Source organism: Pangasianodon hypophthalmus, chromosome 12 (assembly GCF_027358585.1).
Source record: "Pangasianodon hypophthalmus isolate fPanHyp1 chromosome 12, fPanHyp1.pri, whole genome shotgun sequence".
Lineage (NCBI taxonomy): Eukaryota > Metazoa > Chordata > Actinopteri > Siluriformes > Pangasiidae > Pangasianodon > Pangasianodon hypophthalmus.
The window spans coordinates 14,625,543-14,652,549 of NC_069721.1; the positions used below are offsets into that span (position 1 = coordinate 14,625,543).

The 27,007-nt window shown below is 37.6% G+C and overlaps 1 protein-coding gene across 1 annotated transcript; it reads left to right on the top strand.

Moving 5' to 3' along the window:
- Positions 1–485: 485 nt before the first annotated feature.
- On the top strand, positions 486–26,669 carry stxbp4 (syntaxin binding protein 4). The gene is made up of 22 exons (XM_034309495.2): positions 486–637; positions 1,797–1,870; positions 2,083–2,178; positions 2,266–2,335; positions 2,558–2,632; positions 3,921–4,012; positions 4,444–4,552; positions 4,876–5,008; positions 5,126–5,232; positions 5,324–5,552; positions 6,507–6,585; positions 8,503–8,618; positions 9,104–9,200; positions 9,362–9,471; positions 10,053–10,142; positions 10,362–10,427; positions 13,568–13,744; positions 14,960–15,073; positions 15,679–15,719; positions 19,033–19,175; positions 23,647–23,704; positions 23,963–26,669. Exons 1-22 carry the CDS (start codon positions 576–578, stop codon positions 24,069–24,071), a joined length of 2,247 nt encoding a protein of 748 aa, XP_034165386.1. The 5' UTR covers positions 486–575; the 3' UTR covers positions 24,072–26,669.
- The last annotated feature ends 338 nt before the right edge of the window (positions 26,670–27,007 follow it).

Consider the following 27,007-nt stretch of genomic DNA (forward strand, 5'->3'; position numbering starts at 1 on the left):
TGGTAGTGTTGGGGCTGAAACCCCCGACCTTCTGATCAGTAACGCAGCGCCTTAACCATTGAACCACCACTGGCCCACTAGTTAGTTAGATTTTTATTTATATTATTAATGAGCTTGTTTTGATCTGTGCTTCAAGTTATATATATATGTAGAAATGCATATTTATAGTTGTATATACATAGTTATCTGTTATTTTAGCCTGAATGTAATTCCATCAACAGTGATATTTTCAGACAGTTTAGTATATTTAATGTATGTATGCCTATATATCTGCCTGATGTGTTTGACCTTTACATACTCTGTTAACACTCCCAGCCTGATGTTTGTTTGCTGCTTTGTTACAGTTGCTGAGAGAGCCACATTGTCAGCAGTGGCAGTGAACAGAGAGGTAAAGCACACCATGTGACTGCTGGGTATCAGGAGAGATTAGTGGATAGGTAGGCGCATGTCTGTAACTGTCTGTCTAGATTGCTATGTCTCGGTCATCTTGGACCGTCCTGATTTGAACTGTCATCCCCCCGACCTGGTGATGAGGTTGCCTCTATAATATTTCATCCTTTGTTTCTGGACCTGCAATGCCACTGCTGCCAGAGTCAGTGGAGGCAGAGCACTTTGACGGACTATCCCTGCTCTACTGGTAGGTTGTGCTTGTTTTTAATGTAGAATTCCTTCAGATCAGGCAAAGCTGTGCATGTCTATGAGTCTAACTTCACTCCTGCCTCATGATATGATTTTAATCTTCTTTGGTTGGGTTGAGTATCTGGCAGTGAGATTGACTGTGAATGACTGTGAGGGTTAGGTTAACAGTGCATGTGCAGGTGAAGAGGATTTGTAGTGTTTATGGAGGTGAAGCAGGATTTAAGCATGCACGCATATTGTTTGACTCCGAAAACCTACAATAATTCAAAGCAGAGTGCAGTCACAATCTGTTTGTACTCATTTCTATATTAGGACAAGATTTTTTGTCATGAAAATCCAGAGTAGTGGAATTTTGCAGGATTTAATTGTCTAGATGCATTCTAGACATGCATGCAGCATGGCTCCTCAGTGTGCATCCTAATGTGGCTCAGTTAAGTGATCAGTTTTAATGCTTCATCTCCTGCAGCACAATCTGTTATAGCAAGCTCAGTCGCCCGTGCTGATTCTATTAAAGAGATTAAACTAGAATATTTGCGTTGCATTTGGAGGAGGGAACAGTTCACCTGAGGAAGAGTTCAAACACACCAGGTCAAACACAGATCATACCATCTTAGCTTTGGTGTTTATTTCCACCCAAACTTGCATGTTTTAAGGCTAATTTTCATGATTTCCTGACTTTCACTTTTTCTCACACCAATTTAGCACAATAAATGCAATAAAGAAAAGTAAAATTCTCTCATTTATTTTCAATATTTATAAAAAAAAACAGTATGAGAAGCACTTAGATCTGAATTTAATGTTAGTTTTTAAAGCAGCACCATCACCGGCCTAGATAACAATACAGCTTTTGAATTGTCTTTAATTCTGGCTGTTATTATGGCGATAAAATTCAACAGAGATCAGATTCTTGGTTAACAGATTGGAGGCACACTTTTTTCAATATGAGTATTTACTTATGAAGTATCCTAGATCAACTTTCCAATAATAATGATTAGATAGTGATTTTGAATTACCAAGCAATCAATCGCTAAACTTCATTTAAAACCCACTACCGTTCCTTTCAAATTTAAAGTTAGCTATTTGACTCATTAGGCAGCTCTTTGTTTCGCACTGTTCTAATGTAATTAGAGGACAACAACATTAATTGTGTTTTTCAGGACAATCATGGGTCCCCATGGCATCAACCGTGCTGTGCAAAGACTGGAATTCTCTGACTGCAGACAAGGACTTGGTGAGGACTAAAAAGCTTCAAAAAAGCTTGATCATGTATTTTACCTTCAGTTTATTAGTTGGTTAATTAGAAAATGAACTAATTTTCCAGTTTTATGAGTCACATTTTTTCTAATGTAATTACATGATGACAATAATTAGAAAGAGGTGTTACAAATGAAAGGTATGTTGCAGTGGCACTATAACTTCCAAACTTTTGCTTTTGTCCATCAGGTGTGAAGATTATTGGAGGTTACAGAGAGCTGAGTGGTGAAGAGTTTGGGATTTTCATTAAGCGAGTGTTACCTGGAGGCATTGCAGCACAGGATGGTTTGTTGGACTTTAACACATGTAGCATATCTATAATTAAATTACCAATAATTCAAATAATTAATTTGTTAATTCTGTTTCTACCAGGACGGCTTAAAGCAGGTGACCTCATTTTAGATGTCAACAACATGAATTTAGCAGGCGTTACAAATGAAAGGTATACATTTTAATACAATGAAGATGATGAATGCAATATTGATGAAGATGAGCATCATGCATAAAGAATCTCTGCTCTTACACACTCTGTAAAAATGCTGCTCAGACTATATGATATCGTGATCTCATTAATGAATAAATTATATATGTTTAATGCCCTAAAGTTTAATGATTTTTTTTGCATATATGGGATAAAGGAAAGCCCTCTGCTGTGTTTTGTCAGGGCAGTGGAGATTCTGCGCATGGCATCAGCCACGAATCACATGTCTCTTCTGATCGCCCGTGATGAGGAGTCCAGGTATATGAAAATTTTTCAGTCATGCTTCTTACAATTTACGTCATTTATTTATTTATTTTTGAAAAGTTGTCTTCATTTTTGGTCCACATTAATGCTGATGTTGGTTTCTCAGGTTTAGAGCCAAAGTTCTGTTAGGTAGCGTTTGAGATAAATTATGATGTGGGCAAATTATAAATATAAAAAACAAAATGGATTGCCTTATGCTGGATCATGAGTTGTGAGTTTTTCAGGTCATCATCTACATTAATCCTGTTAGTTGGTGTGAACACAGCCTCTTGATTTTTTTATAAGTCTAAAAATAGTCTTAATACATTAAGTACATTAAAGACTTACACTTCATTAAGACTGTTGTAGCATTTTCTTTACATTCTGCCCTCTTACAAGCTATTACTTTATTGGGGAAATATTCCTGGGCACAGACCTGAAGTCAGATACTATTCTGGTTTACTGCTATATAACAATCAGAATTTGCTATCAAGGACATCTGTCTGAATCTGCAGATGTTCACTTGAGTTAATTGAGTTGGCATTGTGCTGGGTGCTGAGACTCTCTGTGGCACACACTCAGCTAGAGCAGGATACATGCTGACATATTAGGGCCACCGGTCAATCAGATGCCACCTGGATTGAATGTGCAGAATAAGAACAATCCCTACCATATGAAGATGAACATTCCTGTTCATTAAAACAATCCATTAAAATGTCTATGTTTCAAACTGGATGCTTGCTTGGTCAGAGATGTACTCATTTTACTCATACACAACTATATTGTGTTGTTTAGTTTATATGTTATACATGTCATTCATTCATTCATTCATCTATCTGTTTTAATTTAGAAATCAGTTTTTTTTCATGCTATAATTATTGTTCTGTTTATCAGACTGTTTATTTGAGTGTTATATGATTAATAAAATAATGTGATTAGTTAGAGCTATTCTCAAATAATAATAAAGCAGTTTATTTTAAGCAGTACAACCAGCTAATGATCAAATTGCAAAATGACTACTACAATCCACTGTATAAAGCTTTATTTTAAACTTCTGCAATAGATTTTATATAATACAGTTTGACATAAGATTGGAAAGTGCGTCATTCTTTAGCTTTGAAGGCAATCTGGTGCAAATGACACAAGCTGTAAGAAATATTCATAGCTGATGTGGATCGCTTGCTCCAGAACATGTAACTGCTAAATCCAGACATTTACTCTGTGACTGTTGTAAAAAAAAAAAATGCAGGCAATGTGCAATGTAGCAGTGATGAAAGATCAATGACCATGTGTATGTTCTTAGGAGAGAGTTCACTGAGCTCATGGAGAAATATGGCTCTAACAGCAATACAAGCTCAGGAACAGGCAGGATTTCTCCTACTCTTCTCTCTACAGGTATTTTCATTATGCTTGTGTAGAATATTTTAGAATAATTGACAAAAACTAATGTCAGTTTTTGAAGTTTTGCAGGTATACATGCTTTTAAAGTTCTTAACCTTGAAAGAGTCTTCATTCATTGTAGATATAAAATACACCATCACAGTGATAAGTAGACAGCATGACACACCACACAACTACAGCTTTAAGTGCCTGTCCCTTTACCTCTGCCACTGTGCCCTTCAGCAAGGCACTTAATCCCTCTGGGCCAAACCTGTGTACCTCCTGCAGTGCACTCAACTGCAGCCATATGAGAGAACAAGGGCTGCCAAGTGGAAATACGTCCTGTCAGTTTATAGAGGGGTTGTTTATTTTTTGCAATAAATGCACATAAATGCAATGCACACAAGTTTGTCAATTTGTTAATAAAAATTCATCTCTTTTTTAAGGTAAACTGACTGACAATGCATCATCATCGTCATCATCCAGATCAACAAGCCCTCAGATCTTGAGCCCTAAAGACTGTAGCACAAACCCAATTACTCCACAGGTCTGCTGGTAAGATCTGTATAGTGGAACTTGGCATAAATATTAATCATTATTATTGCCTGTTTTAATTTATTTGCATTTCACTGGGTTACTTGATTCTATGTTCTTAATTTTTTTAACTGTAAGATCTCAAAACTATTCCAGGTGTCAATGAATAGAGTGCTAAATTGATCATAGAGTGTTTTTGAAAAGTGGTGTTCCTGCACTGACAGCTGTTTGTCCTGCACAGGTGGAAAATCCTGCAAAAGCTTAGTACAGGTCAGAAAAATGAATCCGCTTGTAAGTAATTGTATTGGCCACAGTCGTCGTTCTTTTTTGCTCTCTTCTTCCAGCGACTGCATGATTCAGCTGATATGTGTCGCAAAGGGAACAGGGCTAGGCTTGGTCATTAAAGGTGGAGCAAACCGTGCAGAAGGGCCAATGGTGTTCATTCAGGAGATCATGCCTGGAGGAGACTGCCAAAGGGTGAAACACCGCATCGCTTGCCTTAGATATTAGATTATTATAAAAAGGTGAAAATGCAATGTTCACTTTGAGTAAGAAAATTAATTATTGCTTTTTTTCTGCTGTGTGTCATGTTAGGATGGAAGACTAAAAGCAGGAGATCAGCTCATATCAATCAATAAAGAGTCCTTAATTGGAGTAACACATGAGGAGGCCAAAAGCATTTTAACCAGAACAAAGCTGAGGTAAGACATTTTTGCAATGTTCACACTCATATTTGTGTCTGCATACTTTATAAAAAGTGTTTGAAGTTGATTGCATGTGATGTCCACCCAGACCTGACCCGACAGTGGAGATAGCGTTTATCAGGCGGAGGTCTTCCTCTGGCTCCAGCAGTGGTCCACACAGCCCCATTTCCCTGCAGCCCTTATCAACTACAGGCTCCCAGCTCAGACCACTGGCCCTTGGGGGAGTAACTGTAACTATGCCTGGAGGGCTAATGCCCAAAATGAATCCTACCCCTATCTCTGGAAGTGAGACACTGCCTTCTGTCAAACTTACCCAAGTAAGACATGCGGTTGGATATATGTGTTTGAATGAACAAAGAATCCCATTCTCCTTGAGAATCTTAATTAAACTAGCCCAGTTGTGCAAAGGTCTTAGGTACACGTAAAGAAATGCTGTGAAGAAAATATACTTTCAAAAATAATGACATTAAACATTTCTACGTAAAAGGAAATCTACTATAAAGAGCAGCAAACAGCATCAAAGTCAATATCTGGTGTGACAACCCCTTTGCCTTTAAAATGCATCAGTAGTACACTTTGTGAAGTTTAATAAAAAAAAATGGCTGGTATGGTTTTCTAAGCATTTTGGAGAATCTGCTACAGCTCTTCTGAAGACTTTGACTATTGCACTTGCTTGTGTTTTTGCAGGCAATCCCTGACAATCTTCATTCTGTTCTTTTTTTTGTCTGAAAAGTAGTCTATTATGTAACATCCATCTTTACTGACATACAAACAATTTTCAGTAACATTAAATTCTGGAGGGAAAAGTAATGTTTGGAAACCTAAAATGTTTTTACTGAACAAATAATGAATCTAGAAGTCAAAAAATAGTCATCTAAGACAAAATTTGCCTAAAAAAATACAGTGCCCAAGACTTTTGACAGGACTGTACCTAGTGAAGCTAATGATGATAGAGATAATAAACCTTTATGGTATGCTCAGGCCAGGGGTCTTCAATCCTATCTTCAAAAAGCCAGTGTGGCTGGTTTTCATCACAACCAAAAAGGAGGTACACCTAACAGTTATTTGAAGAACAAGTAATTAAACATGTCGTATCAGGTGTGACTCCTGTTTGGTTGTAATAATAAAAGCCTGATTTTTTTGTAATAATAAAAGCCTGTAGCCATACTGGACCTTTGCAGAAGGTTAAGATCCCCTGGTTTAGGCTGGTCATCAGCTTTGGTTGACACTTTCTCTCTCTCTCTCTCTCTCTCTCTCTCTCTTTGCTGTAGGTACGAGCAGTACCGGTGAAACCAGAGCTTCCTTCAGTCACTACCCCTGACAGTGCCTGCACCACAGTGGACAATTCTGGTAGTGCAAACCCTTAGCAATGTACAACCAAACATTTCTATTTAAATAGGAAATGGATTAGCTCTATATATTTATACTTAAATATTCACTAAGTGTGATTTTACTAACTGATGTTTTGGAACAGCAGAGTATTAATTTAAAAGAAATCAGAAAATCTCCTGCATAACCTGGATTACTTGTCCACTAGAACAAGCATTCAGAATATACTGATGAGTGTTTATTATTAAAGATAATCCAGTCAGCGGGTTACTGCATTTTCAATATGAGAAGACTAAAATGGATGTTATTAACAATTTATTTCAGCATAATCCTCCAGGATAAGTCAAAAATAAACTGATGTCATTTCAGGTCAGGTACAAACTATGTTGTTGAGGAGCAGTGTGGCCGAGTTTTTGGTTGACACCTCTTTACCTGAGGGAGTTTCAATATGGGAGGCGTAGGGGGTGGAGAATTCTGGACAGAACATATTTCTAAGCCCTAAAAAGCCCTTGCAGTCAATGCAATCAGTGGAGGATTAATCCGGAAAATTGAAAAACTGTCAGTTTTATGTCAGTTTTACTGAATGTGCAGAACATTCAGTTCATACTGTATACATTACATAACGCACACACATACAGATCCATAACATTAAAACCACCTGCCTAATATTGTGTAGGTCCCACTTGTGCCACCAAAACAGCTCTGACCCATCGAGGCATGGACTTCACAAGAACTCTAAATGTGTGCTGTGGTATCTGGCACCAAGACGTTAGCAGCAGATCCTTTAAGTCCTGTAAGTTGCAAGGTGGGTCTCCATGGATCTGACTTAGTTCAGCACGTCCCAAAGATGCTCGATCAGATTGAGTTCTGGGAAATTTGGAGGCCAAGTCAACACCTTGAACTCTTTATCATGTTCCTCAAACCGTTTCTGAGCAATCTTTGCAGCGTGGCAGGGCGCATTATCCTGCTGAAGGATTACGGAATACCGTTGCCATGAAGGGGAGTACTTGTTCTGTAACTATGTTTAGGTAGGTGGTACATGCCAAAGTAACATCCCAATGAATGCCAGGACCCAAAGTTTCCCCACAGCACATTGCCCATAGCATCACACTGCCTCTGCTGGCTTGCCTTCTTCCCATAGTGCATCTCTTCCCCAGTTAAGCATTGTAAATCACTTGGCCATCCACATGATGTAAAAGAAAACGTGATTCATCAGACCAGGCCACCTTCTTCCATTCCTCCATGGTCCAGTTCTTATGCTCACGTGTCCATTGTAGGCCCTTTCGGTGGTGGACAGGGGTCAGCATGGGCGCTCTGACCGGTCTGTGGCTACGCAGCCCCATACGCAACAAGCTGTGATGCACTGTGTGTTCTGACACCTTTCCATCATAGCCAGCATTAACTTTTTCAGTAATTTGTGCTACAGTAGCTCTTATGTGGGATCAGACCTGATGGTCTAGCCTTTGACAGGTGCCACTGTAACAAGATAATCAATGTTATTCACTTCACCTGTCAGTGGTTTTAATGTTATGGCTAATTGGTGTATATAGAGGCACTTTGGCACTTTGTAGCTAAATTAATACTGTAGCTTTATTCATGTTTTTGTGCAAATACAGAAACAAATATATACCATTATATTACTGATTACTTGATTACAGTAGTTATGTCAGTGTGGGTAGTTAGTCCCTAGTCTTGATTTCTGAGATAACTGGAGAGAGGCTGATATTAGAAGGACATTGACTGCTGTTCTTCAGGAATCTCATATCTCTGTAGTGAGGTAATACTTTGTGTTTGTGGGAGCTCAGGGTAATGAAATAAAATCATTTTAATTTAGTCAAACTATGAGATACTAACTTGTACTTACATTATTGTAGTTTTTAAGGCATAGTTAACATGATATGAGCCTTGGATATCCATAAATATATACTTTTCATCTAGCTTTGTCTTCAGATGCCACTACTGCCTGTAAGTTCAGCACCACGGTCATGGTCACTCAGCCGAAGCCTTCCTCACTCACATCTAGCTGCCGAATCAAACTGGAGAAGCTGGAGCAGGTTTGTTCCTAACCTCGTGTTAACAGCTGGGTCAAATGCGGGTGAACTAACCAGCAGACAATAACACTCCATTTTGCTAACCCATGCTCTCTATTACGCTGAGCCATTACTGCTGTGTATCATGTGGAAACAAATTAATGACTCTGCTGGATGCTATAAAGATGATACATGTCATTAGTACGCTCTTGCTGTGCAATAATGGGAAAATTTGATAGCAGCTGTTCTGCAGCTTTCACCCTGTTCAATCACACCAGGCCACGACATTTTTGTCTGCTTATTTCACTATGTTTCATTTAAAGTAGTTTTAAGTAGCTATATTGTTTTTATATTCTTTAAAACTGTTGTTTCTTTTGACTTGAACACATAGAAAGTACATGTTGAAAAAAGATGAGAATGTGAAAAGAATTAAAAGGAAGGATAGAGAGAGTGAAATGAAATTACATTCTGAATGAGTTTTTGTAAGAGGCCAGTTGTCGTATCTCCAGGCACTGGAGGCTTTGGGCTTAAAGCTGACCGAGTCTCAGCTCCAGACACTGAGAGACAGACTCCAGGTGGACCAAGGAGGAACAGTGGCTTATGGAGGTGAGAAGTCTCAGATTCATTATTAGCCCCATTCTGCAAGTTGATCAAATCATGGGAAATAAAACTATAAAACTTGTGCTCTTTTGTGATCATTTGAAATGCAAAGTGTAATATAGAACATAGACTACAGGTTGTAATTAGTTTTGTTTTGTTGTAATCAGATTTTGAGACTCTGACGAAGGAATTCTTGAAGCTGACAAACAAATCAGGCGTGCGACAGCAAGCATCCAGAGTCATTTCTGATGATACTGACTTTTCATCAAACCCGCAGGTAGAATTTTTATATACCAAAACATATCTAAAAGGTATAAAAGTATTAAAGGTATTATGCTTATAAAAATGTATATGGAGCATAATTGGTACGGCTGACTGGGGTGGGAAATTATGTTATTTCTCTGTGGGTAAGACGTCACTCTCGCTTCCCTGTGGATTGAGTGACACTAATCAGTTGTGGCTGGCTATAAGCGAATGTATAATGAAGAGAGCAGTTAACGTCTTCTCCACATGTGTTCAGATGCAGTGGCAGAGCTGAAAGAAGCATGTATTAAACCTTCACCATCCTTGGTTAGTAGTTGTTGTGCAATGGGGAGAACTAGCTAGCGTGTGGGAATTGGCAATGACTAAAATTAGGAGAAAATGGGGCAGAAAAAAAATTTACATTTACATTTATTTTGGCAGACGCCCTTATCCAAAACAACTTACATTTATAGCATTTATACAGCTGAGCAGATGAGTGTTAAGGGCCTCGCTCAAGGGCCCAGCAATGGCAGCTAATGACATGTAGCACTGAAATATTGGCAACTAAAACATGGTGGACTTGGTGAAAATATGTTCCTCTGTGTGTTCTCTGAGGTATCAACATCTGACTCTGATGACCTGGACGAGATGGAAAGAATGAGAAAAGATCACATTGAAGCCTTAAGAGAAATCAAGAGGCTGCAGGTGAAATTTATAATAGCAGTTTGTGTAAACATGCAATTTTTTTTTTTTTTTTTGCAGTCTTGATTCTTACACTATTTAAAGGAAAAATCTTGGATGCCACTGAGGAGCAAGTAAATTATAAATATATGCAAGTGGTTCAGGGTGGATTTTTTCTTTAAGTCTGTAATTATTTCACAGTGCACTCCTTATTTTGACTTGACTGAAGTTTAACTCCAACAGGATAGGGTGGCTGAGTCTGAGAACCTGTGTCAGGAGATGCAGCAGGAGCTGAATAAAGTCAAGCAGGTGAGTGCCTGTTGCTTCACACTGGATCATTTCAAGATTATATTTGCATTGCACGGTTTTCAAAGTGCCCCTAGGCGGAGCTGTCTTCCAGCTGTTTTGGTGCTCTACAGTAAATCCTGTTCTGTTTAAAAATATCAGCTTCATGTGAAGTGGCTAATGCTGAAGATACAAAGTGTGCATGCACATATTTTTGACGATTTTCTGTGTAAAGATTTGACAATATTTTATGCTTATATCATATCTCATTCACACTGTACTTAGATGTGCCATTCTTAGCATTATGTGTATGATGAAATAAGCTGTCCTGGGTTCAGGAGGCATGTACCACCCACTGTATGTGGGAGTTGGAGTGTGTGGGGCACAGTAAAGATTGGAGCTTGTGTGTAGAAATAGTTCTTGTCAGTGAGTCATGAAAATGGAATCAACTCCAAGTGGCATTATCAGTTCAATCTGTTATATAAATCAAATTCATTAGTCTCTCAACTGTAATTAAATATCACTAACAACAGATGAAGGTTTTGAATGATTGCATCGATGTATTTATAGAATACATAGAGTGTTATTGAGCATAGCTATTTAAGATGTTTGGGAGTTGTTTGTGGGAGTTTATTTCATCACATACGTTTTTAAGCTCTTGTTGGAATGAAAAGAACACATATAAATATAGCTGTGTGGGTATTTTATGTATCACATTATTCATTTTCACAGCCACCTGGCCTAAAAGATACCTGAGATTTCTCTCTTTCTTCTGCTATGCTTGTGTTAATATTTCAGTGCTACATGTGGTTTATCTGATCTCTTTTTTAAATTCAGTTATTAGCATTTAAAGATGTAGAAAAGAGGTTGGAATCACTGTTCTTAATAATATAAAACAAAATTTGTTGCAAATATATATATTTATTGTTTATTGTTTATAAATATATATATATTATTACAGAATAATTGTATATATATATATATATATATATATATATATATATATATATATATATATATATACAATTATTCTGTAATAATATTCACATATGTGCATAGGTAGAAAAAACAAATAATTAAAAGTTAAAAAAAATTAATGTATTCTGAATTAATGTATTCTGTAGGGGCCTTGAGAAAATAATAGTAATAATAATAATAATAATAATAATGGAAAGTCTAGTAGAAAGAGCTTTGATGAGAATTACATAGTTAACTGCAATGTATTATTTACTGCATCACTAAGACATCTAAAACAGCATTTGGTGTCATGTTTTTGTTATTTGTATAGAACATTTTCAGTGAATAAAATAATGAAAGAAATGGACCAATAATTTCAAACTTCTGAATGGTAGGATAGATCTGAGCTGTGTGACCCCCCTATGATCATGTGATTGGGTCAAAGCAACCTTTCTCTGCACTTTCGTCATGCTGAACAAAGTGATGGTTTTGTGATCTCAGCACCACACTGAGCTCCATTACTTACCAAGCTGAGAGCAAAAGCAACCAAGAGGGAGCGCTGAAAACCCAGCCTTGAGGAAGCGAGGATTTATTTTAAAAGCCTATGCTTCTTTCAAACCTGGATCTGCCTCTCTGAATCCGTTCTGCTCTCTTCACCCCCACCCACGCTTTCTGTGCTATATATGCCATTAGAGTAACAGGTAGGCAGACAGGCTGCCCAGCAGAGGAGCAGCAAGCTTTTAAGCTTTCCCTTTGGAGATGAGTGTGCCATCCACGCATTGCACCAAGGGCCACTGAGCACTGAAAGGTGTGCGTGTGTGTGTGTGTGTGTGTGTGTGTGTGTGGGGTGAGCTGTGACCCACGTGAGAATGGGTATGCAGTTCAGGAATGAGGTGTCTCCATTTAATTCCTTTATTGTGATGTGCAGCATGGATGCAGTGCTTCAAATAAGCAGCTCCTGAATTTAATATAAATGGAGATTACAAATATATTTGTTTCACAGTCTTCGCTATAAGTATGGCTTCAACATAGTGTGAATGTTTGCCGTGGCATAATGTACTACTTATAACAGTATTGAACATTAGTATTGATGGTTCTGAATTATAAGTAGCCTGTGAATGTTGATTTGTACTTTTAATCGAATCTTCCTATGCTGCTATCTCTATGTAGTGGTTTTACTATATAATTGCATGGTATTATCATGGAAAAAATGTGTTGTATAAAAATAAACATGTGATAGAAACCCATGACTGCTAAAAGGATGGTGTACTGGAACTTATGGTTTATTTGGACGTGTGAAAATTTGGCAGCTGCTGCATAAGTTCTGCAGAGAACTTATTATTCCTGCCCTTAGTGTGGCTCCTAATAGCATGTATCTTGTGCACTCCTGACCTGGGATTGATAACACAGGGAAAATCTGTGGAATAAGCACTTCCTTGTTCACTTTTGGACATCTATATATATGTGTATATGTGTACAAATAGTCTTATGATGTTTCATCTTATCAAAGCACTGGTCACAGAATCACCTTATTGGCCAACTCATAAGTGACCAGTATATCATTTTAATTGGGTACTATGGAAAAGTCTTCATTACTGATCACATTGAAAAGAAGCCTTATTTATGGACGGATAATTAACTGACTTACAAAGGCTGTAAATGTGATATGAATTCCTAAAGGCATATGCATTCATCTGTACGGGTATCATGTATATCAGATTAGCATAAGTTGGACTAAAAGGAAGTGTCTTTCCAAAATCTTACTTTAGGATGAAAAATGACTCATGGCACTAGTGTTACCTGTTCATTACTCAGCACTATGATGCTTCATTGCTTTGTAATTAAACTGGCCTTGTAGCATGCCCCTAGTCTTTTTTCGGTTGACTAATTGCTGTTTGGAAATGTATTCAGTGCACTGGCATTCATTAATATTTTTCCGGTGTGGTCTCTTCCTTTCCATCCCTGTCCACACCCACTCACTGTAGATAAAATCAACAACATTTGTTCAAGCCAAAGAGTTAGGCTCTGCATACAAAAAGTTTGAATTTTAGCTGATCTAGAGCAGTGCTTGGTCATGCTGGGAGCATGTGGAGAGTCTGAGAGAGGGAGGTTGCGTGCTGAGTGTGCTGTGTTGGGGGGAGAACCCCTTAGCACCGTACTCTGTGCATTCCCACAGCATCATTCTGACTCTTACTGTGCTGCTGCAGGAGGCAAAAGCGGCTGTGGATGAGAGAAGATCTCTGCAGACGCAGGTCCAGCTGGCTGAGGCTGCGCAGAAGCAGGCACGAGGGATGGAAATGGACTACGAAGAGGTCATCCACCTCCTGGAGGAAGAGATAGCAGAGATGAAGTCTCAGAGAGCAGAAAAGTCAGACCAATCCAAGGTATAGTCTAGGAGAAAAAGCTAGTCTCCCAGCCACTAAAGTAAAGGCATTAACCCACTCTTCTAACTCCCACTTCCTGTTCCCTGCTCAGATCCAGCTCAGGTTTTTCCTCTCTCCTGTACTGTGAAAAGTAGGTCACTGTTTGCTTTGTATTATTCAGTAACTGGGCTGAAGTGCAGTGAAGGCTTTTAGCGTGATCTTGCTGTGTGAGGTGGGTTGATGAAGAAAAATCTGGTTAGCAGCCTCACAGGTTACAGAAGAATCTCATTTATGTTATTGTATTTGTGAGATCACAATTTTTCGCCAAATGGAAAGTGGAAGTGGAAAGTGCAAAAACATGAAATACTTTATGCTGCTGAAGAGCTTACCTGCTTTCAGACCTGGGAACCACCACAAGAAGTCAGATGTTTTGCATCAGTTTTGTTAGATTGTAGAATTTGCCTTTGGTCTTTACCATTTGGAAAAGACTTGCAGGCAGGCACAAAATGTCTCTGGGTTTTATTGAAACTTTATGCATGCAGCCTATGTGATTCACATTCTAGTTCCCCAACTCCCATAAACTCTTCCTTCAACCACCCCTTCCTTCAACAGTGTTGTGTATAAAAACCTATAATATTCTACATGCCCCCATTTTTGATCATTTTCATAATTTTATCCCAAATCTATTGAATCATATTCAATATGCTCATTATACCATTACCTCGGATTCACACTGGACATCACACACAAGCAACACGTCTGTGTAATGTGCCAAATTATCGCAATTCATACAGTTGTATGAGGACTAGTTTTGTGAACAGAGCAGCAGCATGTTTCACTGATATGAAAAGATTGGGACTTGAACAGTTCAGGTTTAAAGTATAATTACAACACAGTTCACTTATGAATGTGACATGACGCAAGAAGAAATGAACAAACAGCAAATTTGTGTGTCCAATTATAACAGTGTCGATTATGATTTTCAGTGTAGTTCAAAATATGTAGTATTGCAAGAACTGAATGAAATTCTGTGCAATTTATGCTCATGGGTACAAGTAAAAAGGAAGAAAAAAAAGGAAATGGCGTGAAAAAAAAAAAAAAACCCACGGCAAGACAAATGGGTTTGCGTTTTTTTCCAAGGTTACAGAGTGGATTAAAAAAAGTTGTTTAAGACTGAAAGGTTTTAGGTGAATGTTAACAATTAATACCTTCTAGTAACTTCAATATTTGGCACAGGAGGATCAGGATTTGAAGAAAAGGCTTGCTTTGCTTGAGTGTCAGTTACGGAAAAGCGAAGTTGCAAAGAAAGGCTTTGAAATTTCTACTGGCAAACTTCTGCACTTTGTGGAGGTAATGTATAAATGTATATCTGTGCAATCATACTTGACTTTCCCAAGTGATTTTGTTGCCCACTCTCTGTTCCAGGGTATAGATCTAAGACAATGTACTGAAACATTTCCAATGTTTTTCAAATGAGCCTGGATATATAACAAACCATAAAGCCACAGTTATAACCTTATATTAACTATGATCTTGCCCTAATATCTCAACCTTGCATATTCATTTCATTCCTTTTTTGGTACATTCAGGGACATTGCAGCACTTAATAATACACTTGTATTCATTAAGAGTTCTATATGGGTCCTTAGCTTTCAGAAGGGGTTCTACTTGGAACCCTCTCTGATAAGGAAATCCCCTGTTGTTGTTTTCTACACTGAACCTTTAAGGTTCCCCCAGAGGATATTTAAGGAGCGTTGAAGGGCCACTCAATAGCTGGTTCAGATCTCATGTGATCCATTCTTTTACCATTTATGTCAGGGAAGGTTTAATACAGAGTATGATTAACAGACACATATAAGTGTCATATTAGACCCAGATAAATACTAAATGTATAGGAACTCATATATTAATGATACTATAATACTCAATTATTAACTGGGATCTTTTTTTGCCAGGTCATTCAAGACTTCCTAACAGAGAATCAAGGATCTTATAGGTAAGAGAGAGTTTATTTTCACCTTTATTTTTCCCCAACAGCTAGAGAAGTATGCAACAGGATAAGCCAAAGCTTAAGAGCATTTAGAAATAGAACTCTATATGGTTCAGGTAGAAGAGTAGCAGTAATAGCACTGCTAGCAGAGATATAATTTAATAGTTTGCAGATGGGGTCAGAATTCTCTACATTTCCGACTACCTTTTCTACATTTATAGACATTATATCTCGTTTTACTAAATGTTAATTATAAGATAAAGTCCTATTTTGTGAAAGTTCACAAATAAGCGATGTATTAATACTTAAACCTATGTATTCACAATGATGAATTAATGCATGAACTAATCCATAGAGCATTAGGGAATGATACAATGTGTACATTAATAGCCAACTCAGTAATATATGAATAGCCATTAATAATCATAATAGTTACGTATTAACAGTTTGTTAACTCAATTTCTTAATTAATGTCCTGACTTACATAGCATTAATAAAGATTATTCGCATTGCAAAAAGTCTGTTTGGAAATAATCTAAGTTCTAGGCTATAATGTAAATTTGAGACTCTTTTGAATATTTGTTGTCCAGATTCTAAACTAAACCCTGACACTGGATATATTATCTATAAAACTGAAATATACACATTGTTCAAATTTTCACATGTGGTATGAAAAACTCAAGTTTATAATACAGTGTTTTAATATCACCTTTATACACAACTCTAAGTTACTTAACTCCCTAACAACTTCTTTTTTTACTATACGCCACAGTCCTTACTGTGTGTTTGAATGGATCAACCTTCTGTGACATCATCATCATCACACCCATTTTTATAACACTACATCGATAAAGTGGTTTGATTTGGATAGTGTTGTGTCAAAGCAACTTGTTAGTGACGTAAGCTTCACATTGCAAATTGCGAATTGTCCCAAGTTACTTAAAAAGCATAAAGTTTTGGTTAATCTACACTGTGTACAAAAAGACAGTGTAAATTACCTTTATTACTACTGTGTAAATCATGATCTTAATTAAAAGAATGAGTTCAGAAAATGTTCATTCTTAACGATTACCATTATTAATGGCTATTAATATATGACTCGGTCAGAGCATCAGCAAGGCCTCATTGTGGACTTTTTAAGCCCCAATCAGCACAGATGTCTACAGTCTCCCACTGTACACAGTTAGCTAACCACAGACGTGTAATGATCATCCCTACTGAATCAAATGGCAGATGTGTCCATGTGCGGTAGTGTGTTCAGGAGAAATGTTTCTAAAAACAGAATAGGTCTGCAATTTGTTCTTTCAAAACCAAATAAAATGTTATCGTATTTTCTGATGGAAAAAGAGGTGTAGGATTGGTTGATGTTGGCACTACATCATAATTAGACACAGTCTGTAAATGTGTATGATAATATACAATGTGCTGTAAGTATTACAGACAACAATCAATTCAAGTCAGTTTTATTTGCATAGCACTTTTAATGATAGACATTGTCACAAAGCAGCTTTACAGAAACCCATATATAGATTTAGATCCCTAATGAGCAACCCAGAGGTGACAGTGGCAAGTAAAAACTCCCTGAGACAACATGACGAAGAAACGTTGAGTGGAACCAGACTCAAAAGGGAACCCATCCTCTTCTGGGTGACACCAGCTAGTGTGAAATCTTGAAATAATGAGAATGTGTGTATGGTCATTTGAAAAGCGAGAAAGTGAATTGTTTGCTAGGAAAGATGTGTATTAGGATATGCTTCGGGTGCCAAATAATAAGGTTACAATGGGAATCACTCAATGAAATAAAAGAACATCAATAAATAATTGAAAATAATCATATCAAAACAATATGTAATATATAAGAACTACTCAGAATGTAACATATGCTCGAAATGCATTTAAACTACCAACTTACTGTTGGTAAGAAGTATTTCACACAGCTTTCTTCCAGTGTCCTGAAAGTGTGGCGATTGTGCAATATTTCTATGTTTCATAACACTCTATCTGTGTCAGTGGGCCTGAGTACATGAAGCCCCTTCCCCATTAACATTTTCTGTGTTAGGTGTCACGCTGGATAATGGGTGGGAGCATTCATGCTGCCTGGTCTGTGTGCTTTTGTTCCTTTCAGGTCAAAGGGAGGTCATTTCTGTATAGCTTTTATAACGAAAAACATAATACAAAAAAGACAGTTTTTCAACACCAGAGTTTGAGGTTGAAGAGCTCAGAGAAAAAAGACTGGATTCAGGAATGACTGAAACAGGTCACAGTGAATATATCCACAGTTATAACATATTTACACCAGAATTCCATCATAATTGATAATTCCACACATTCTACATTGGTTTAGTAATTTCCCATTTCCCAAATTAGTGGGTATTTATATTTGTACTTCTTATCCTGGATATCAGCTCTATGCTGGGCAGCCAGAGAGGTTTATATTTATCTGCACTGTTTGTGCAGCTCCAAGGTCCCTGGCTCAATCAGCAACCTGGATGTAATTCTATACAATATTATAGGTTACTGTCTGTTTTGAGCTTCACATGTTCGCCACGTGTCCACGTGGGTTTTCTCCAGATAATCGATTCTCCTCCCACCTCCCAAAACCATGCTGCTAAGTGAATTGGCAATGCTAAATTGCGCACAGGTGTGAATGAGTGTGTCAGTGTGTGTTCATGCCCTGGATGTATTCCTGTTTCATGCCCAGTGTTCCTGGGATAAGCTCCAGCTCCACTGAGACCCTGAATGCTCTGTCTGAACAGAACAGCACAGAATAAGAAAACAAGAAATACTATAATGAAACATAATCTTTGTATTTCCTTGTATTGCTATAAAATCCATATTAATGGTAACAAGGTCATGCTGATATGTATAAAGTACTCTCTATTATTTCATTTATACACCACTTCTTAACAAGAATATATAATCTTCTGGACAGCCACATCCCATTTGTGTTCTCCATTTCTTCAAGCCGTAACTGAAGATAGTCATCATCGGGAACAATACAAAATCATAATATGATAATCCTGAAGGAGGAAATATAATATAAAGATGACTGAGGCCAGTCACATTCATGCCACATATAGTTGCAGTGTGCTAAACATTTTCAATATTCCTAATTTATTAGCATCATTAGATACAGCAACAGTTCTGTTACTGGTCAGTTCTTATGTCTGTCCATCATTTCTTTTCTAATACTATTCAAGATGGAGCTGATCTCTATATCTTACCTCTGTACAAATCAGTCTAATGTTTAATTGACTTCTTTGGAAATAGGTAGACAATTTTTGGTTACAAGTGCTGTATTACTTTATATGTTTTGCAGTTCTGAAAGTGAGCCAAAGCTGGCTACACTGTCTCAAACTCTGGCTACACAAAGTGGGAGGAAAGTGTCTGGAACAGTCTCCACGCTTGCTCTGGAGGCTCGGGAGCTCATTCACACAGTTCAAGCCATCGTAGAGGTCGACTGTAAGTGATTTGGTAGTAATTAACTGTTCAAATGTTTTGGAATAAAGTGTTTTAAAGACAAAGAAAACAGTACAAAACTAGCGGTATATGTACGGTGTGCTAAGGATGTCATAATTATCTGATGATAATGATGTATTCTGATGCTGACAGCTCATTATGTTTGGCCACAGCACTAGATCATCAAAAAACATGATTTCCAAGAGTCACATGACATGTCTCTTGAAATATTTTACAAGAATTTTACAAGAATAAACTACTTAAAATGAATTAAAATCCAATTAAAATTATATATATATATATATATATATATATTTTTTTTTTTTAATTGGATTTTTATATATATATATATATATATATATATATATATATATATATATATATATATATATATATATATATATATATATATATATACATTTTTTTTTTTTTGAAGATATAGCAGACACAAATATATGCCACTTTCATCTAGTCCATTCTTTTAATTTCACCTATAATCATACGATATTGTGGATACTGAATGCGTTGGTCAAATTATCTTTTCCCTGTACCACATTAAAGGAACATATTAGAGTATGGAATAAACTAATCAGGGAAAAATCTCATAATCTGGTTTTGGCGTACAGTGTGAAAAGAATTAGGCCAATCCAATAAGGAAGCACAATCTAAGGTGCATTTCCTGGTACAATACCCCCATCGGGTCTGATTTGCCTCAGCGCTGCAGTCGTTGCCTGGATACAAATCTCTGAAAAGGCAATTGTCAGGTTCTTCAAAAGCACTGGATGTCACGCAGCACTCTGCAGGGAGCAGGCGCCGTACAAAGACACAGACAACAGTGTCAAATTGAAACAGAAGGGGGCTTATTAAAGCAAAGCAGACCTATTTGGTGACAGAAAATTGTGTTTTAGTTCCAAATATCTTGGATCAATCAGTATTTTACTAATTATTAACTTTCGATTAAGTCTTCAGTGTGGAAAACCATTGTTTTTGCTAAGTTCCTTAATAAAGCACAGTATACATTGCAGCATTGTTTAGGTTTGAAGAGAAGTGTTTATCTGTGTATCTGTAGAGAAGTGTTGATCTTTTAAATTGTTGTTGTTATCATGACCTATTTTTGGTTCATATGTAAACTCATTAAAGATGAATTGCTGATGGCCTCCACTGAGATTTAGAGCAGAATCATGAAAAATAAAGTAGCACATAGAATCAGAGAATTTCTTTTTTCTTTCTTTTTTTTTTTTTTTTTGCTAAATTGTATTTCTTTTCTATACAGCTCATACCATTACATAGAGATTGAGATTAATTACATAGGCAAAGTTAGTAGGTGCATTTAACATATAGTATGTAAGTTTATATAGTTTTCAGTTGGAAGATTCTGCTTAAAGTGGGATATTGCCATGAATAATGGTAATTTAATGTCTATGCAGATGTACTTGGCCTGTCTGGATCATGGCTGCCTAGTCCTGATCCAGAAGATCTACCACCTTTGACATGTTTGGTTCCTGCTTAATCTAACACACCTGATACAGTTAATCACAGCCTTCAGGAGCATGTAGAAATTACAGCCAGGTGTGTTGGCATGAAACTTTGCAGGGTGGATGATATCCAGGAATAGAGTTGGGCATGTCTAGATGTTGATAGATGAAACAGCAGAGCCAAACTCATAAACATGTTTGCCTAAACAGAAGTTTCTCTCTTTTTCAATGGTCATAGACTGTTCTCACTCACTCGTGAGTAAGTAGCTGCTTTATTCTGATCAGGTCATGGTGGATCCAGAATACATCACAGGAACACTGGACTTGAGGCAGGAATACACCATGGATAGGACACCAGTTCATCTGAGGACACCACACACACACGCACACACACACACACACACGCTCATACACACTTGGGGGCAATTTATCATAGCCATAGTCCACCTACTGGTTTGTTTTTGGGAGGGGGAGGAAATTAGAAAACCCAGGGAGAAACCCACACAGACACGGGGAGAACATGCACAGAAACTCCACACAGACAGTAACCTGAGCTCAGGATCGAACCCTTATAGGCATTCATGATAAGTTGAATGCATAAAGGGCATGTATCATCTGATTATTTTGAAGAATCAAGAGATTCGTCCTTTTTCCCAAACTGTAAAGATAAGTCATAAATATATTGCAGATTTGGTAGAAGTACATAAATTTCTTACTCAAGTAAAAGTGAAAATACTCATCTAAAAGAAAACTCTGGTATGAGGATGAGGTACAGGTTCTAATACTTTACTCAAGTTCAGAAGTAAAAAATAAACTACTTTAAATATGAAGGTAAAAGTAAAAGAAGAGTCAAAAATGCAAAAGTGCCTGCACTTTACATGACACACCGATTTTTGTTACTGACGAAATTAGTGAACCTTTTACCAAGGAACCATGAAATATGGGCAGACCTTAGCTAAAGCAAAAAGATTTGACAGCATAGGTCAAATCTCACAAAATTAGCATGATGATAACTCTCACTAGCTTGCTTAGTGGCAATAAATATTCTATATGTACACTTTTTATTTAAGTCACATTCCTTTCACATCCAACGTTTTTTTTTCACTTGTACATATGTATACAAACATCCTATCAAATATAAAATGTAGAAATCTACAAATAAATACATCAAGGGATCAAATGGCCCTACATTCTTGTTGTCACATCCATTAGGCTTTAGATTTGTTAGGAATTTTAATCAACTGCTTGAAGCTGTCTAATGCACAAAGTCCACTTGTGACTTCCAAAAATACCTACACTCACCATCCACTTTATTAGGAACACCTGTACGCCTGCCCATTCATGCAGTTATCTAACCGGCCAATCATGTGGCATCAGCACAATGCAAAAAATCATGCAGGTCAAGAACATCAGGTAATGTTTACATCAAAAATCAGAATGAAGAAAAAGTGTGATCTCTGTGACTCTGATTGTGGCATGGATATTGGTACCAGATGGGCTGGTTTGAGTATTTCAGAAACTGCTTATCTCCTGGGATTTTCACACACAACCGTCTGTAGAGTTTACACAGAACGGTATGAAAAACATCGAGCGAGAGACAGTTCTGTGAGTGGAAACACATTGTTGATAAGAGAGGTCAGAGGAAAATGGCCAGATTGGATCGACCTGCCAGGATGGATATAGTAACACAAATAATCTCTCTTTACAACTATGGTGAGCAGAAAAGCATCTCAGCATGCAAAAAAACATCGAACCTTGAAGTGGATGGGCTACAACAGCAGAAGACCACATTGGGTTCCACTCCTGTCAGCCAAGAACAGGAATCTGAGGCTATCATGGACACAGGCTCACCCAAACTGGACAGTTGAAAATTAGGGGAAAAAATGGTCTTTTTCCAGTCTTCAACTGTCCTATCCACCCATCCAACCAATCCACCTCGAGGTTTGTTGTGTTGTGTGTTCTGAGATGCTTTTCGGCTCACCACGGTTGTAAAAAGAGCTTATTTGACTTACTGTAGACTTCCTGTCAGCTCAGACCGGTCTGGTCATTCTTGTCTGATCTCTTTCATCAACAAGGTGTCTCAGACTGCAGACCCTCCGCACACAGGATGGTTTTTGTTTTTCACACCATTCTGTATAAACTTTAGAGACTGCTGTGTGTGAAAGTCCAAGGAAATCAGCAGTTTCTGAAATACTCAAACCAGCCCATCTGGCACCGACGGCCATGCCACGGTTAAAGTGGACAGCAAGTGTAGATTATACAGTAACCTGTTTTATAGTGAGAAAGTAGAGGTTTTTTATAATGTGTTTTTATACGCAGAAGTCATGAGTGAAAGAATAGCTGAAGTGAAAACTGACTTGAAAAGTACACCTACAATAACAAAGTAATTATACTTCATTAATTCCCTCCTCTGGAATGTAGTGTGAGTGTAGTCTAGCATTTAATGTTAGTTCTCTGCTAAGTTAATAACTTTGAGGCTCCATGTTCACACAGTCTTTAGTTTTGAATACACAATGAAGGAGGCAATAGCAAGAAATTTAGCAAAGAAGGGTAGATACATTGATGAGAGAGGATGTTGAGGCAGTAGAAGTGTGGGAGGGGGAGGACAGATAATCAGCCAGGAGCTGAAGGATCAGGTGAAAAGAATGGCGGGGGTGGAAGAGAAAAAAAAGGAAAACGTGTCTCACACGCTGGGCTGCATGTGACCTCTTAGGGAGTGATGCTCACGTTTCAGCTGAGTGCTTTCCACAGGGAGGGGTGTTGTTTTGAGTTGCACATGGAATGCCACCGTGCCCTCACCTGCTGAAACCAAAGAGGGTAACCTTAACTTTGAGAAGGATGATGCATGTGTTTTTACATGTGACAGACTGCAGAATACTCACTGACGCAGTCAATACAGTGGAGTGTGATTCAGGCTCTGTGTGGCACACATAAATGTGTTTCAGCTTTAGAACAAATGGAATCATAAGAATGCCATTATGTTATCTATCTCCTCTTAGGTTTACCCTATGGCTGGGATGAAGCATATACTGCAAATGGAGCCAAATACTACATCAAGTAAGTTGCATACAAGAATGTATATTATATCTTTAACCTGCCTATCATTGCTATTTATTGTTCTCTCACTTTACAGCCTTTCTTTCCATCCATTTTCAATATGCAATGGCTTTTTATGAGTGTAAATTTGATCAAGATTTGACTTTTTCTGACACATGGGTCTTGTTTAAGCTTAATCATAAAGAGAATGTTTCAGTATGAGCGGCTTGTCAGCGTACATCTGTATATGTGATTTGATGTGTCGTTTTGTTTCTACAGCCATGTGACTCAGACAACATCATGGACCCACCCTGTGATGAACTCCTTGGGTCTGTCTGAACCAGACGCAAACAAGCCAACACAGAACTCACCAGAGTCCACAGGCTAGACCCAATCTCACAACAATGGCACTTTTTCTGAAGATCATTTGTTTAACAAACCAAAAAAGACTAAAACTATTGCATTTAAATACAACTTTACATATAAGTTAAATCCAACTCTGATTAATTTTACCAGTATAAAATCCAAACACATTTTACAGTGGGGGTTCCAATGATTTTCTGGGCCATATGAAAATGCAGACTGTAGGTGCACTGATCATTTGTAGTACAGATCCCTTAAAGACACTCCTACACCTACTTCCACCAATGCCTCTACATTTCTGATAGATTTTAAAGACTCAGACTTGTTTTCTATTTCAGTCTGACAGGCATGATACTAGATATTGCGTAAAGTGTATACACCATTAACAAAGATTTAGATTAACATTATTAGCAATTTCTGTTATGTTAAACAAATAAGACAAAGTCAGTGGTGTGGTCATTTCATGACTGTTTCTGATTTTTTTTTTTTAGAAGATACAGTGGAGGTGCATATTGATACAATTTACATTTAGAGAATTTGGCAACCATTAAGTATGTGCTGTCTTTCTGTACCAGAGTTATACTGAAGCTCAGAAGTGATGCCAGATTGATAGAAAGTGCCAGATCTCAGCAGTGTGACTGTTCACAGTATCTGTTCTTATCACTATCTACGATGTCCTACAGGTTGTAGTTATTCCTAATTGGAGCTTTAACATTAAGATTTGTGGAATAAATCTATATATATATATATATATATATATATATATATATATATATATATATATATATATATACCTAATGCCAGTCCCCAAGAGAAGGGACCATGGTTTAAATCATAAACAGACACACATGTTATACATTCCTCTTTTTCTCCTTTTCATCCATTTCAAAAACTTCCCCTGTTATTCCACTCTGGTCTTTGCTGTTTTCCAGTTTTCTTCACCAAGTCTCAGACCTAGCCCATTCAGCATTTCCATTCTTTAGAAAATTCAAACAATGTTAATCTCCGAAGTCAAAATATGTATCATCCTATCTTATAACCATAAATATCTGTAAGAAAGCCAGAAACCTGGTTTAATACACTGTATCTTTGACTGACATACACATAGTACACAGTTAGTTTAGTTAACAATCTATCTACAACGAATCTGCAATGGACAAGTGTTTATTATCATTATATCCAGAGGAATGGAATGGAACACTGTCCACAATTCACAGTGACGTGTTAGTTCCTTTCATATTTCATTCTTGTGCAGTCTGATATTCTCAACACAGCAAAGCAATACTCGTCTGTTGTAATCCAATGTGGAGTTTTAACTGTTAAGAGGCATAGCACACGTGAACATGCATACAGCGGCATGTGTGGATGTACCCTAAGCCTTATGTTGATATTTTCTGAAACGTACGTCTTGAAGGTTTGCTTTGCTAAGTGCTGATTTACTTAAAGCTTTTATTATTTAAAACATACCTAATGACAGATTTACAGTAGAAATATGTGTTTAGAGCTTTGATTAGATATGTTCCCTGTTTTATTTGGGAATGTATTCTGATTTTGTTGTGATGGAAATAAAGTACACCGGACAACAGAATATTATCATTTCCCGTTTACTTTTTGCTCTGAGTGTTACGGGTCTAGCTATTTCTGAGTTGGAGTGTACAGCACAACTCAATACACCAAATGCTCAGGGCCATGTGTATTGATTTTTTTTCCCTCTCATTCTCCATGTTGTTAAATATATCTGCTTCAAGGAATTGAAAATCACAGAGATCACACATACTCCACCATCTCTCTCACTCAAATTTAAGATGGTCTTCAAATTCCTAAAATCAAGCATTGAACATTGCCATGTCTTGTGCTATTAATTTTTTGAGCTATGAAATAAAATTACTTGTGACTTTCAAATATCGTACCTAAAGGCTACAATCTAAATAGATTAGATTAAATGTTCTGGAAAAACCTAAAAGGTTAAAAAACTAAAAAATATGTTACAGAAATTGGAAAGGAAGTCAGCCACTTTATAGTTTTAAGGATAAGACATTTTATATGAATAAAAGATAAAATATATTAAGAGACATTAAAAACTTTCAGCTTCCTGATGCCACTGTATAATAAATATTTCTCTACAGCTGCATCTTGGTTTAGGTATTTCCCAACAACTCAGCTCCACCTCATCCATTTATCTTATCTTTTATCCCTCACTTATGATTAACACCACTTCAGATTGCTTCTCATCGAACCAGTTGCACACTCAACTAAAACAGCAACAACAACCACAACAACTAAACCTGTTGAGCTAGATATTGATGAGCCCAGCTTTCAGTTTGCACATGTTGCACCATGTGGCTGGTCGTGTTTCAAACAAACAGAGTGGCCTCTCATCACGACCTACTTTCCCATTTATTGCTTTAGCAACCAGTTGTCAAGGAAACTTCTAAAGAGGAAACTACGTTACAGGATTCATGCATTTCTGTATAAAAGTCTGCCCACAATTCAGTTTGCCAAAAAAAAACAAGAAAAATCCTACAATTCTCCATCACTGTTGCTTGTTTGTGGCTTGGAGCAGTAAAGCCTCCACTGAGACTGATTTAAAGCGACACTTCTCTTCAGCAGCGCGTGAGTTTCAACGTGACTAGTGAGGGGCAGTCGCACGCGCGCGCGCTCTCTAATTGGACAAAAGTAGGTCAAGCCGCTCAGATCACGTGACCTGCCGCTCCCAGCACGCGCCCGGTGCGTGCCAGCGCCTGAGCGGTGGATGCGTTGTTGTTGTAAACGTGCTTGAAACCGATGAAAGCTTAGCAGCACTCATTCCAGTTGCATGCACTATGCAAGTCTGGAAAACCTGATTAGTGGAAAAATGGTCGCGAGCTCGAAGCGCTGCCTTTAACTCAGCTCTTGTGGTTAGATGAGCTTCAGGTTTCTCCTCTAGTTCACTGCGTTCTAGCCATATACATCTACCACGAT

Excerpts from the sequence above, each read along its gene's own strand:
- stxbp4 (XM_034309495.2), top strand. The coding sequence starts at position 576 with ATGCCACTGCTGCCAGAGTCAGTGGAGGCAGAGCACTTTGACGGACTA. Across the intron at positions 2,336-2,557 it reads GCAGGCGTTACAAATGAAAG|GGCAGTGGAGATTCTGCGCA; the intron begins GTATACATTTTA and ends GTGTTTTGTCAG. Across the intron at positions 19,176-23,646 it reads AGCCATCGTAGAGGTCGACT|GTTTACCCTATGGCTGGGAT; the intron begins GTAAGTGATTTG and ends ATCTCCTCTTAG.